This window comes from Tamandua tetradactyla, chromosome 20, assembly GCF_023851605.1.
Source record: "Tamandua tetradactyla isolate mTamTet1 chromosome 20, mTamTet1.pri, whole genome shotgun sequence".
Lineage (NCBI taxonomy): Eukaryota > Metazoa > Chordata > Mammalia > Pilosa > Myrmecophagidae > Tamandua > Tamandua tetradactyla.
The window spans coordinates 63,396,302-63,410,915 of NC_135346.1; the positions used below are offsets into that span (position 1 = coordinate 63,396,302).

The window sequence follows — 14,614 nt, forward strand, 5'->3', positions numbered from 1 at the left end:
GATCTGAGCTCCCAGGTACAGGTGGGCTCCCAAGAGAGCCTGTGGGCTTTACCATAATACTAGAGCAAGCCAGAGCCCCACGTATACATGAGAACTGCCCAGCACTGAAGGGTCCCCGTCTCCCTGGTAGAGGGACAGCCTTTTATGTGTGTGTGCAATGCTGTCTGGTGTTGCCCCTGCTGCCCCTCACCTCTTAACCGGCACCCGCACCTGGACCTCAGCTACACAGAGCTGCTGCTGTCACATTGTCACCAAAGAAGGAGGGAAAGGACTTCAGTCAGCATGCCCTGACTTTTAAGAAGCACACACATCAAGGTTGTTCAAGTTACAAAAAGTAAAAACTGCCACGTCACTGGAGCGTTTGGTCTGCATCACAGCAATGGTTAAGAGTCGAGTAGGCAACAGGTATCCTGGTGGAGTTACTGTGGTGTCATTTTTTTCTTTATACTTTTCTGTATTTTTCTAACATTTTCTTATAGGGGACATACATATTCATAAGGAGAAAAAACTTGTTTTCCAAACCACTGGCAATAAATCATACGTTCCCCTAACATCACATGGAGCCTCTAGGGATTCCAAATCCACTGTCACCTTTGTGTCTTCCCTGTGGCACATGCCCTCTCCTATCCCAAACACAGTCCCACCTCAGGCCCTCATCCTCCCCTGTTTCCATCCACACATTCTCCAGGTGCAGATAAAGCCCCCCATCCTCCTTTACAAACTTAGCTCAAATTTTTCCCGGACCCCAGTATGACTTAGTGGGCAGATCTGGACTGGAAGTTAAGGCCAGTGAAATCCAGACTCATGCTGCTCTCATGAGTCATGTGGCTATATCTGGACTCCCACCTGGGCAGTTAGAGCGTTCACATGCACCCCTGTTCTACCCATAAGCCCTTGAGAATTCAGGGAGCCCATGGGGCAAGCTCCTTCTCCAAAGCAGTCTGGGGTAGTGGCTCTTCCGCCAGTGCTCATTTCTACCCTACCCCTCAACACAACACACATAGTGCTCCTAAAGAACATAGGCCTGGCTTTCTATTTCTTTTGCTAGATCTGCAATAGCTACAAAAGGAGGCTGCTCACTGGCACAGAATAACAAAATTGGTTAAATGAGAGCCTTCCATAGCTTGATCCTATCCAAATCCCTGATGCTACCAGGGCAAGGGAGACTCCTGTCTAAAGAGAGGTCCAAGGAGCTGTGTGCTGGTTTGAAAGGAAGTATGCCCCCTAAGAAAAGCCATGTTTTAATATAAATCCCATTTCATAAAGGTAGAATAATCCCTATTCAATACTATATGTTTGAAACTGTAATCTGATCACCTCCCTGGATGATGTGATTTAGTCAAGAATGGTTGTTAAACTGGATTAAGAGACGACATGTCTCCACCCATTTGGGTGGGTCTTGATTGGTTTATTGGAATTCTATAAAAGAGGAAACGTTTTGGAGAATAAGCAATTCAGAGAGCCAGAGAAGAATGATATAGCCACGAGAAGCAGAGAGCCCACTAACCAGTGACCTTTGGAGATGAAGAAGGAAAACGCCTCCCAGGGAGCTTCATGAAACAGGAAGCCAGGAGACAAAGCTAGCAAATGACGCCATGTTTGCCATGTGCCCTTCCAGCCGAGAGAAGCCCTGACTGTGTTCATCATGTGCCTTCTCACTTGAGAGAGAGAGACCCTGAACTTCATCAGCCTTCTTGAACCAAGGTATCTTTCCCTGGATGCCTTTGATTAGACATTTCTATAGACTTGTTTTAATTGGGGTATTTTCTTGGCCTTAGAACTACAAACTAGCAACTCATTAAATTACCCCTTTTTAAAAGCCATTCTGTTTCTGGTATATTGCATTCTGGCAGCTAGCAAACAAGAACAAGCTGTAAGTGGGAAAGCCCTTCTACAACTGGGAGGGGGTGGGCTGGGTCAGCCTGGGGTGTTAGACCAGCCTCAGGGAGTGCTCTTGGAAACCAGTGACCTGTTAACCTACAGAGCAGACAGAAAATCCCCAAGTAAATATTCAAAAGCAAGGTGTGATGTTCTTCTGTAATTCAACTTCTATTTCATTGTGATAGTTTTCACATTAGACAGTTGGTATTGAAATGTCCTAGAAATCAATGCCTTTGCTTTTCAGAGGTGGAGAATGAAGCCAGAGAAGAGCAGCCCTGCAGAGGCAGGCCTAGAATAAGCACCAAATTTCCAGTTCCTGGTCCAGGGCACATCATAGGACGTATATCCTCTATTTAAATGCCAATTTTGGGTGGATGTCAGAAGTTACTAGGGCAACTTCTGGTTACTAAGATCCTTTTAATGGTTTATTAACATTAAGGAAAGTTATAGGGTATGATGGCAGGAACATTAACAATCCACAAAGTTATAACTAGTCTAAACAGATATCAAAATAAGTGGACTAGCTCAGTTCTAGTAAATGGGTCAGTATATCAAAGCCGTAAATAGAAACGGCCTCTTACCACCACCACCTGGCCCCCAACAAAACAACCTCTGATTATGCTCCTTAATTCACAAATAAAATGAAAACCTGAAAAACGTTCAGAGAAAAGCACAGGGTGATAAGAAAATATGAGGAGAAAGGGTACAATTCTTAAGTTATCCCATCACTTCTCCCTGGGCCAGCTGCTTGCATAATTTTATACTGATAGTTGTCTAGGAAATACAGATCTGCTTTCTCCCCAAAAGGACAATAACTCATTGAAACCAGGGATAAACAGTTTGCTGAGTGAGACATTTACTGAACTCCTACAACATTTCAAACTGAAGGACATTTATTAAATATAATTCTCTCATATAAATTAGGTATATAACTGATATTCTCGCAAGCAAGGGAGGAAAACAAAAATCAACAGACCAAACCCTCAATTTTGGGGTTTGATCATATGAAATTTATCTCCGTAGAGGATAGGATAAAAATTAGGCCTAAGAGTCTACTAAAAATTAGGCCTAAGAGTCACCCCCAAGAGAACCTCTTTTGTTGCTCAGATGTGGCTTATCTCTCAGTCAACATGGCAAGCAAACTCACTGCCCTCCCCTTCTTGATGTGGGATATGACACCCAGGGGTGCAAACCTCCTTGGCAATGTGGGACAGAAATCCTAGAATGAGTTGGAACTTGGCATCAAGGGACTGAGAAAACCTTCTTGACTGAAAGGGGGAAGAGAGAAATGAGACAAAATAAAGTGTCAATGGCTGAGAGATTTCAAACACAGTTGAGTGGTTATCCTCTTATTCATTATACAGATACCCCCTTTATAGTTTAAGATGTATTAGAGAGGATAGAGGGAAGTACCTGAAACTGTGGAGCTGTGTTCCAGTACCCATGTTTCTTGAAAATGATTGTATAATGATACAGCTTTCAGAAAGTGATTGTGAAAACCCCTGTTCTGATGCTCCTTTTATCTACGGTATGGACAGATGAGTTAAAAATACAGATTAAAAATAAATAAATAATAGGGGGAACAAATGTTAAAATAAATTGGGGAGAGGGAAATACTAGTGGTCAATGACAGGCAGGAGTAAGGGGTATGGTATGTATGAGTTTTTTCTTTTTTCATTTCTTTTTCTGGAGTGATGTAAATGTTCTGAGAAATGATCATGGTGATGAATATACAACTATGTGATGATATTGTGAGCCAGTGACTGCACACCAAGTATGGAATGTTCATACATTAAGAATGTTTGTGTTTGATTGTTGAATGATTTTATTAATTTAATATATATATGTAAAAGAATTAGGCATATAAGAAATGATTGATTTTTTTTTTCTTACTAGGAGACAGATGAATTAAGGCAAGCTTAAATTAGGGATACCAGGAAATAGGGAAAGGGAAAAGCAAACCAGGGAGGTAGGGTTACTGACAAAGATGAAATAAATGCATTTGATAGTTTCTAAAAGAAAAAGGAAAGAAAAAATAGGACACTAATTTCTTAAGATATTTCACAGCAAGTATTTCTTCATCAAAGAAGAAGATTCCAGTTAACTGCCACAGCAGAGCAGGTACTTGTGGAACCTGACTCTGATCAGTAAGGGGAGAGGATTTAGATACACACAGAGAAAATCTGAGGACTTCAATTCTGAGTCTCGGAAACCTCCTGGCTGCTCATTTTGTCCTGGATGAGGTGATGCCTGAAGGTGAGCCCCAGGGAGTGATACTTTTTCAATCAACTGTTTTCCTAATTTTTCCAGAGAACTCATTGACTTTCTGATTGAACTGAACAAATCAAATTGGTTTTTCTTTTAAATTTTTGTATTTTGTGTTTCTAAAGATATTGTATGTAGGAGGTAGAGTAAGTGCTCAATATAATCAAATAGAAGGGTTAAAAAGAACTATCCTCATGACCTAAACATCTCCTATGAATCTATGTAACCTGCAATAAGCCATTTTATATCCCTTTCTGTCACAAATTGTAGGAAAAATCTAGCAACTCTGCAGAGAGGCAGAAATTTATTTCCCTGCTCTTAGTATTGTTAGATTTCTTCAGGAGCTTATACAAGTCTCAGTCTGTGCCCCTGAAGTCAAAGACTGTGCCCTGGGCTTCCTGTGGGTTCCCTGGGCCACATATCCACGTCTGATAAACCACTAGATTGGACACATGCTGTTTTTTCATCTAGTTCCTTCTCAGTTAAAAGGGGAGGCAGGATGAAGAAACACCAAACATAGTATAAAGCAGAGAAATGGAGATTGAGAAGCTCTGCAGAAACTTTATATGAAATTGAAATGCCTTAAAAGCTAACTGCCCCCCTTTTTTCTTTTCATTTCCAAACCCTGTATCAAATATGTGGTATCCACAGATTTAGTAAACAAAAGAGCAGCAGTTCTCAGGCAGGAAAAGTTTAACACATCAGACATCAGAAACGATTCAACGGACTCTGCCAAAACCACGGCAGCGAATCGGATTCCCCAGCCCCACCTCACTGCCTGCCCTCCCACATCCAGGGACAGTCGAAGGCCACAGCTACGCAGCAGACAGGCATCACCGCAGACCACAGCTCTGTGTCTGCACCCACAGGCCCAAACTGGGCATACTGCGTGGACATGGAGAGCCCCGAGAAATCAGGGCAGGTCTTCTCACTGACACTCTCAACTGCAATTTAAAATCATGAAGACACCTCGTTTCAGTGTAATGACTTTAATAGTATTTGCAAGAAAAACCACGGCCAAATGGAGGAGCTTTTCTTGCATTTCTGTTTCCCTAGACATTTAACTCATTCCTACTTAGGCTTGGGCTTCAACTAAACAGCTAGGAATTCTTTAAATATGAAACGTGTGTTTTACCTCAAAAAGACAATCTCTTGTGAAACTAGGTTCTTCCTGCCAGGAAGGAAGACTGAATAGCTAGTATATTGCCCTTACCAGCTCCACCCTAGTCAGCTCTGCTCTTGGGAGCTCTTCCCCAGCCACTGCTCAGGGGTCACCACTTCCTCCCTGGGCGTGCTGCCTGAGGCAGCTGTTTACTTCTAAGGGCAGGACTGGCCCACTCTGCTATACCACTCTGGGTCCTGATGCAAGGGGTTTGCTCTTCCCAGTATCAAACCCACAGAGCTCACTAAAAGTACTTGTAGGCAATAATTGTTATGACCAACTAAACACAAACATGTGCACAGGAAAGATGGCGGCCTAAACGGCCACAGAGGAATCTAATTCTACTCAAAAGTATTTGTGTGCCCATCTGACCATTTCTCCACCCTGGCCAGTCCTGGCTTTTAGGTGAAGGGCATATCATTCTTGGGAACAGAGAATGGATGTTGGAAATTAAAAGGATCTTATCACACCATACAGTCAAAATCAGAATTAACAAGTAAAATACTTACCTGTTCCATCAAAAAAAGCTTTGTTCCTATTTCAACCTAAGTGTAATGGTAGGACTTAGCAGAGTATATTCAACTGCAAATATCTCTATACAAGGATGGGGGTGAAAAGTTCTTAGATCCCACCAGCCAAAATCTATAGGTTTTACAAGCTCTCAGGAGAATAGTCAATGGAAAGCTCAGCTAAGTTAACTGTATAGTACTAGGGTTCCTCAAAAACCCCAAAGCATGAGGCATGCTATGATGTGAATGAACACGTGGGACATTTGGTGAGACAAAATAAGCCAGAAACAAAAAAAGAAACAACAGTATCGTTACCTTTTAAAAAGGTTTATAAGAAAACAGGGGTCTGGATTGTAAGCTTTTAGAACAGACACATTAAGTCAGGAGTAGTGATTATTATTTCTGGATACTGAGAGGCTGTTTTATATATGTAACCTGATATTTAGAGATAAGAATGAAGCTGAACAGGTTGAGGTTAAAGTAATTCAGAACATGGTGGTAAGGAAGACAGTGTCTATATTGTAGAACCACACATACTCTTTGAGCCCACTGGAGGAAAGGTTTATATCACCTGGAACTGAAATTTTCTGTAGTGCATAATCTAACTCAACCTATCTGTATAGCTCATTTGAACAACTGAGACACAGGGCGCACAGAATAAGAAAGAGGTCCTTTAATCCTGTACAGATTACTGTAATGCCTGGATACATCTTAGAGTATTTTAAGCAGATAATTAAAAAGTACTGGCAAAGACCCCTGAAGGAGGGGAGAAAGAATATGGAACTATTAAACCTTATCATCAGGGAATCCCCTGCTATTGTGCCAAATGTTAAGGATATCCAAATCAATAGGCCATGTCCTCGATCACGAGGCTTACTCCTGTGAAGCTTATATAGATAACGGAGAAACTTAGACTACTTATAGGCATGTGTCATGGTCAGGTTCATGTGTCAACTTGGCCAGGTGGTGGTACTGGTTTGTCTGATTGGCAAGTGCTGGCCTGTTTGTTCCTATGAGGACATTTCATAGAATTAAATCATGATCACGTTGGCTGCATCCACAGCTGATGCCAATCAGCCAAGGGGAGTGTCTTCTGCAATGAGTGATGCTTAACCTAATCACTGGAAGCCTTTTAAGGAGGATTCAGAAAAGATAGGCTCTCTTTCTGCTTTGGCCAGCAAGCCTCTCCTGTGGAGTTTGTCCAGACCCTCCATTAGACTCATCAACTTCACAGCCTGTCCTACAGATTTTGGACTCTATGTCCCCACGGTTACATGAGACATTTTTATAAATTTTATATTTATGGATATTTCCTGTTCATTCTGTTTCTCTAGAGAACCCTAACTAATGCAGCATGCCTACAAGGTACTTTTGGAGGACCTCTTTTGTTGCTCAGATGTGGCCTCAGTCTCTCTAAGCTCAACTCTGCAAGCGAAATCATTGCCCTCCCCACTAAAGTGGGACATGACATCCAGCGGTGAAAATCTCCCTGGCAACGTGGGAGATGACTCCCAGGGATGAATCCAGACCTGGCACTGTGGGATCAACAACTTCATCTTGACCAAAAGGGAGAAAAGAAGTGTAATTAATAAAGTATCCGTGGGAGAGTGAGTTTAAATAGAGTCGAGAGGCTACTCTGAAGGTTGCTCTTATGCAAGCTTCAGGTAGACCTTGCTACCTATCATAACCTGCCAACCCCCAACCAGGACCATTCCAGCCAATCCTAAAGAACACCTAGACCAATATATAAGAGTCCACAAAGGTTCCAGGCAATAGAGTAACTTTCAAGAAACCTACAACTTCCATAAGGGTCCCTGGTCCAGATAAGTCCTGAAACCTAGCCCAGCCTCTCCAAAACATCAGATGGTTCCATCTCCCTACCCCATGTCGGTGACAGACCCTTCCAATGTCAAAAATTTAGAGTTGCCATAGCCCAAACAACCCTAAGGAGAGGTACTGAAAGATCAAGGGTAATGGTGGAATTATACATAGAGGATAGGACTTAACAAATGAATATGAATGCTGAATCATTGGGTTGATGTCTCCTTTAGTCTCCACTATTTTAGAGCAGCTAGAAGTAGAAACCTAGAGTCGTGAAATTGTAACCCATGTCAAAGTCTGAAATATGTTCTATATCTGACTGGGGTTCTGTGCTTTGAAATTTTTAGCTTTTTTGTATATATGTTATTTTTCACAAATAAAGAAGGAAAGAAAGTCAATAGTGTGATGAAAAAGTATTTAAGCCCTCTAGCCTCCTATATTCTGGAGCAGCTAAAAGGAATAATTTGAGAGGATCATGTGGTGGCCCATGACAAACTCTGGGGTCTGTACTGTGACCGTTTGTTGAGGAGTGCTTTGAAAACGATTGCTTTTTTATTTCTTCGTTTTGTATACATGTTATACTATACAGTAAAAAAGAAGTTAAAAAAAAAACCAAAGCAAACAAGATCTGTACCAAGTGTGTTCTGGAGTCAATGAGATTATCAAAAAATGCAAGCAGTAACCTGTAGTACTTTCTAGTTGCATCTAGAAGAAACATTTTTGTACGTTGTCATTACTAAAAGTGAGCAAGTAAGATCAGGAGGAAAAAGTGATAAATGATGCAAATTGAAAATATCTCAATACAAAGATGAAACTTTTTCTCCCAAAAATGAAAGGCCTGACTCAACATCATTGGTCATTAGGGAAATGCAAATCAAAACCACAATGAGCTAGCACTTCACATCCACAAGGATGGATATTATTTTAAAAATGGAAAATAACAAGTGCTGAAGAGAATGTGGAGAAATTAGAGCTCTATGCATTGATGGTGGGAATGTAAAATAGTGTAGTCACTGTGGAAAGCAAAATGGCAGTTCCTCAAAAAGTAAATATAGAATTATCACATGTCCTAGCAATCCTACTTCTAGGTATATACCCAAAGAAAATAAAAATATGGTCTGAAACAAATATTTGTATGCCATTGTTTATAGCAGTGTTATTCACAATAGCCAAAAGATAGATACAACCTATATGCCCATCAACAAATGAATAGAAAAACAAAATGTGGTATGTGGTAGTTAGGTTCAGGTGTCAACTTGGCCAGGCGATGATGCCCCATTATCCTGTTTCTGTTGCCTTAAATCATCAGTATGTGAAATTCATTTATGGCTGATTACATTTGTAGTCAGATAAGGGAAGCCCTTCCACAATGAGTGAGGTTTAATTTAATTAGCTAGAGGCTCAAAAGGGAGAGGTCAGAAGAGAGCCCCCACAGCTCATTTGGAGATGCAGAAAGGAAACGCCCTGGGGAAAGCTGTTGGAACCCAGAAGTCAGAAGAAAAGGCCAACAAAAGTCGCAGTGTGCCTTCCTAAGTAACAGAGAACCTCAGATGAAAGTTAGCTACCTTTCCTCTGAAGAATTCTAAATTTTTTAACTAAATAAATCCCCTTATCAAAAGCCAATTCATATCTGATGTGTTGCATTCTGGCAGCTTTGACAGACTAAAACACGGTATATACACACAATGGGATATTATTTGGCCATAAGAAAGAACGAAGTTATGAAACAAGCTCAACATTGAAGAACATAGAAAACATGCTGAATGTAATAAGTAAGGCACATAAGAAATCTGCAGAGACAGAAAGTAGATTAGAAGCTAACTGGATGACGAATAGGGGGAGGGGGCTGTTTGTAAAAACAAAAACAGATAAAATAAAAATAGACACAATTAAGTTCAGAGGAGTTTATGCCTATGTTGACACAAGTGATAAGACTTAGTTTCTAAACATAGTTTCCTAAGACATACCTCTTGGTGGAAATGTGGAATATCACCAAAAAATTGAGCTGGCATTTGAATGAGTCTCTAACTCTACCTACCAACCAACAGGGTGCAGGACACAGAGGAGCAGCCTGAGCACTGCTCTGGGGTTGCAATTAGTAGGGTCCAAATGTTAAGAACTTGACAGAGCCAACAATTGCACTGTTAACAATTAAACTGCAAGGGAAAAGGAAAAGGAGATGGTGGAAAACAGCTATAGATTAAAAACTTCAACCAATCGCAATTTATGGGCTTTATTAGGATCCTGATTTGAATAAACAAGACAACTTTTTAAAAGGAGATGACTGGGAAAACACTGACTTGATATCTGATGAGGTGAAGGAATTCTTAATAAACCTTTTTAAGGTGAGAATGTATTAGAGTATTCATTTTAAACCATTCTTATCTTTTACAGATACATACTAGAATATTTCACAAGTGAAACCTGATACAGAAATTTGCTTCAAAAAATGTAAAAGAACAAAAAACTATTGGATTTTCCATCAGTAATAGAAGAAGACAAGTTAAAGTATTTGTATCAAATATTGTTTAAATTTCAAACTCCTGGGCAAAAAGTGATAAGCCTCCTTAAGAACCAAGCTCCGAGCCAACTGAGCACGGGAGAGGCAAGTGGACATGGGGGCATGCCAATCACTGCATATGATATAGAGAAGGCAGGGGTAGCCCTGCCTGGTGGGTCTCCATGTAGGTGTGCATGTGTATGTACATAGGCATGCACACTGTGGAGCAGAGACTCAGGCTATGTCACTGCCCTTCCCTCCTTCCTACAGCTCAGGGGCTCAGGGAGCATGTTCCTTCTAGACAAGAGGCAAGCCTACAATAAAGGGAGAGCTTGTTCTCAGGCTGGAGAGAAGGGAATTGCCTGCACAAGGGGCAAGAAAGCCCTACTAGCAGCAAGGTGTGTGGCCGGGCACTGTGTGTGGCATTACCTGTCTCAGCTCCTGTGTGTCTTCCTCGGAGATGAGCTGCGCATTCATCTGCACCTGAGCCTGCCTGCCTTCTTCGCTTCCTGAAGAGGACTCTTGGTGCAAAACACGGTCCATCAGCCCAGATGCTGGAAAGGAAAGTCAAACAGTCACACACTGACATCTTCTGGAAGGTGCAAGTAATGCCCCAATGTGGGCAAACTGCCCACTACAAATAGTGACAGGTTAAAACTATTATAGTTCTTATTAGCTGGATGAAGTCTTCTCACATTCTATGGTCTGCAGTCTCCTTAGACTGCCTGGGAGGTGGGTGGGACCAGCCCCTATCTCCTGTTCCATTCAAGGCACCAAGCACCTACAAAGTCCCTGGTGACTGAGAAGTGGAGTCTGCATCTGGCCAGGCCTTGCCACTGCAGTCCTAGGGCTCCTTTCTGACCCTATACTGATCAGCCCCAAAACTCTCAGATTGCACAGCACGACAAACACTCAGGGTCAAAGGCTACCATCATCTGTCAGAAGGTCCTTTTTCAAAGAGAGCTGGTTTTGGCTTTTGAGAAAAGATTAAAGATCGGGAGTCACTGAAGTCTAATGAAACAGACATACAGCACATACCCAGGGAAGTGCAGGAACATCTGAGTTCTACCACAGAATGCTGTGGTTCCAAAGCACAGGAAATGGCCACACTAGTCACAGCCAAGCAAAGCCAATTCATGAGTCGTGCTGGGGTGGGGTGAGTCAGAGTGCTCCACTGTAGTCAGGCGTTTGCCCAGCAGGGGAACGGGTGTTTTCATGGCTTCCCGGCTGCCCATTAACCACGGGGCTCAAAGAACACCTGTGAACGGGGCAATCTCACCAAGGAACAAAAGGGCAGCCTGACGATAAAGAGAGCACACAGTGTTAATCAGTGTGGCCACAGGCGCCTCACCACGCTGGGCCACCTGTCCTTTATTTAAAGAGCAGCTCCCGGGCACATCTTGGCCCAGATAAGGGCATCAATTATAGTCGATCATTTGCTTTTCGCCATAAAACATCCACCTCAGACACTTGGAAGTAGCCAGATTTATTTACTAGGACATTAGAAAACAGAAAGGGCAGGAGAGCAGAAAGAGCCCCAGGCAGAGAATCAGCAGGCTGGATTCTGCTAATCAGCATTCTCTGGCTTCAGAAGAAGGCCTGTCCTGGGGCAGGCAGCCTGAGATGTTCTTCCTGGGGTTGTGAAAATTGTGAGACACCCAATATAAAAGGTTCAATTGCCAATGCTTTTCACCAGGACTGGACAGAATACAGCAGCCTAGGAGCAGCTGCTGAATACAGGGTCAGAGAAGAGAGGGAAAGGAAATTCATACGTAGATTGAAGCTCTCACTTGGCCTGAAGGGAAGGATCTGACCTAGTCAGCCCCCAACCAAGACAGCCCAATTGTGCAATCCTGAACTGTGCAACTCTGATTTTCTCAAGGGAAGAGAATGCAGCCATCCACACACATGCAGGCAAACACCTCATCGTTTCTTCAAATTGTTTGTAAAAGTGAGCATTCCCTGGGAAGGGTTGATATACCCAGGATAAAGCAGGTGCAGAGAACCATAGGAGGTTTCTTGGGAATTCCGAGAGGACAGAGATCTAGGCTAAATGGAGTGAGTATAGGAGCCAGAGTCAGCTGAGCAAGACAGGGGTGGGAAGGAAGACTCCTGGCAGGGGACCTTGGCCTGAGTTTGCCCTCCCCACAGGCTGAGGCTCCTCCAAAAGGGGAGGCCCTGCAAGAGCGCAGCCTTCCTGCTGCTAATGTGGTGATCCTTTGTGATAAAGTATGTCCTAAGTACATTGAGGAGGTTTGAAATAAGTTTCACAAAACAATACCCTTAGTACATATCATGCTCAGTTGTCTAGGATGTCTTTTTTATTCTGTTCTTTTAAAAAATATCTGGTTGCAAACCACGAAATTAACTTCCTAACTGCTGTTTGCAAAATACTAATTTCAATATAATCTCCAATATCCCATCCTGCTTCAATATCCTAAGAGCTTATTAATTAACACAAAAACTTTCTATAAGCCCATAACTCAGTGTTGCTTGATCTTAAATTATCTAAAATGTCCATAAATTAAAATACTATGTGACAAAAAGCACTCTTCTAAAACTATCAGAAATAAGACACTCTCAGAGGGCAGGCTTTAACAGTTAGCAGAAACAGAGGAAATGTTCTACTGGTTATTACCAGCTGAAAGAAGAAGCTGATAAATCATCATCAGTGTGAAAGCAACAGGAAATTCGCACGTTCTCTCCTACAATAACAGTGGGTCCCCAGGCCTGCACAAAGCCAGCCTTCTGGGCCTCACCTGGCCAGCCTGAAACTTCCTTTCTCAGTTTGATTCCAATAGGGCTGTACTTTCAGCCACCCTGGCATCCCATCCCCACATGCTGACCCTAGCACTCCACACCCTCGTTCACACGAGCATCTAGATAACCAGCTCTTTGCTGAGATGTTCCCAGTGCTCGAATCTGACAGACCTCCTCTACCTTTGCCTTTTTGTAAGCAATAATCTTTTTTGAGTCTGGTTTGGCAATTAATCATATGCTATCTTATAATACCTCTGCTACAACTGCCTGTTATCTTTTCAATTTCCACACTTTTTAATATTAACTTGCCTGTTAACCCACAGTTATCTTTCAGCCTCCTCTTGAGCTGGGGGCTCTCCCACTGCACCCAAGCTTCCTGAGAGCAAGATGCACATCTGATTCATATGGCACCCAGCACAGCATTTTGCTATCATTTTGACATTTATTTCAACATCTAAAGCTATATTATATATAGAAAGGCATACTATTTTAAATTTTTAATGTTTTTTAATGTAATTTTGATGTAATTACTTATTCCATATTATATCATCATCCAAATTGTACAGTGATTCATAGTATCATCATATAGCTGTGCATTTGTCATCACTATCAAGTTTTGAACATCGTCATTACCCCCAAAAGTAAAAACAAGAATAAAAATAAAAAAGAATACCCCAAACATCCCATATCCCCCTCCCTGCCTTATTTATTTACATTTTGTCTTTTTCTTCTTACTCATCTGTCTAAACACTGTATAAAGGGAGTGTTGGTCACAAGGTTTTCACAAGCACATGATTATACCATAAAAGCTCTATAGTTATTCAATCATCTTCAAGAATCAAGGCTACTGGATTACAGTTCAACAGTTTCAGGTGTTTTCTTCTAACTACTACAATTTACCCAAAACTGAAAAGAGGTATCTATATACCACATAAGAGAAAACTCCAGAATGAGCCTGACATTATTTGAAATATCTCAGCCACTGAAACTTTGGTTCATTTCTCTTTCCCCTTCTGGTCAAGAAAGGTTTCTCACTCCCAATCCCTGGAGTCATGACCCATGTTGCCAGAGAGATTTATACCTCTGGGAGTCCTGCCCCACATAGGGGGAAGGGCAGTGAGCTTATGTGTGAAGCTGGCTCAGAGAGAGAGGCCACATCTGAGCAACAAAAGAGGATCTCTGGGGGCGGTTATTACACATAATAATCATAAGCAGGCTTAGCTTCTCCTTTGCAGGAATAAGTTTCATAAAGGCAAGGTTCAAGATTGAGCACCAGGCCCATCAAATTGGCAGTCCCCAATGATTGAGAGACTCCCCCAATGATTCCCAGGTGGGGAAGCTTAACATTTCCAGCTTTTTCCCCAGTCCCCCAAGGAGAGCTGGCAAAATATCTTTTAATATCCTGCCCACATTACTCTGGTATGCATCAGGGCATCATATCAACCTGTACAAACCAACAAGATCTTACTCCCTATTCAAGGTTCCATGTAATTATGGAGTTTGAATTTGACCATATAAGTTAGATTAGATAGTGTGCTACCAAAAATATAAATTTTGCACCAAATAAATGTCTCTTCCTTTGGTCTCACACAAGTTTAAGAATAAATGGGATTTTACTTAAAACAACCAGAAAGCTCAAATAGAGCATTTTTTCTTCCTCGAATTTATCTTTAGAAAAATAAGCAAATACACTGTCAGGGATGTTTTCCACAATGA

General features: G+C 41.8%; 1 protein-coding gene across 9 annotated transcripts in view; it reads right to left on the reverse strand.

The window, feature by feature from the left end:
- Positions 1-14,614, reverse strand: part of SNAP47 (synaptosome associated protein 47) — a 113,183-nt gene that overhangs the window by 16,774 nt on the left and 81,795 nt on the right. For all 9 annotated transcript variants that reach the window (XM_077137947.1, XM_077137940.1, XM_077137941.1 and 6 more), the window contains one exon: positions 10,568-10,692. In XM_077137947.1, coding sequence (XP_076994062.1) covers positions 10,568-10,692 — 125 coding nt within the window. The remainder of the gene's footprint in view (positions 1-10,567; positions 10,693-14,614) is intronic.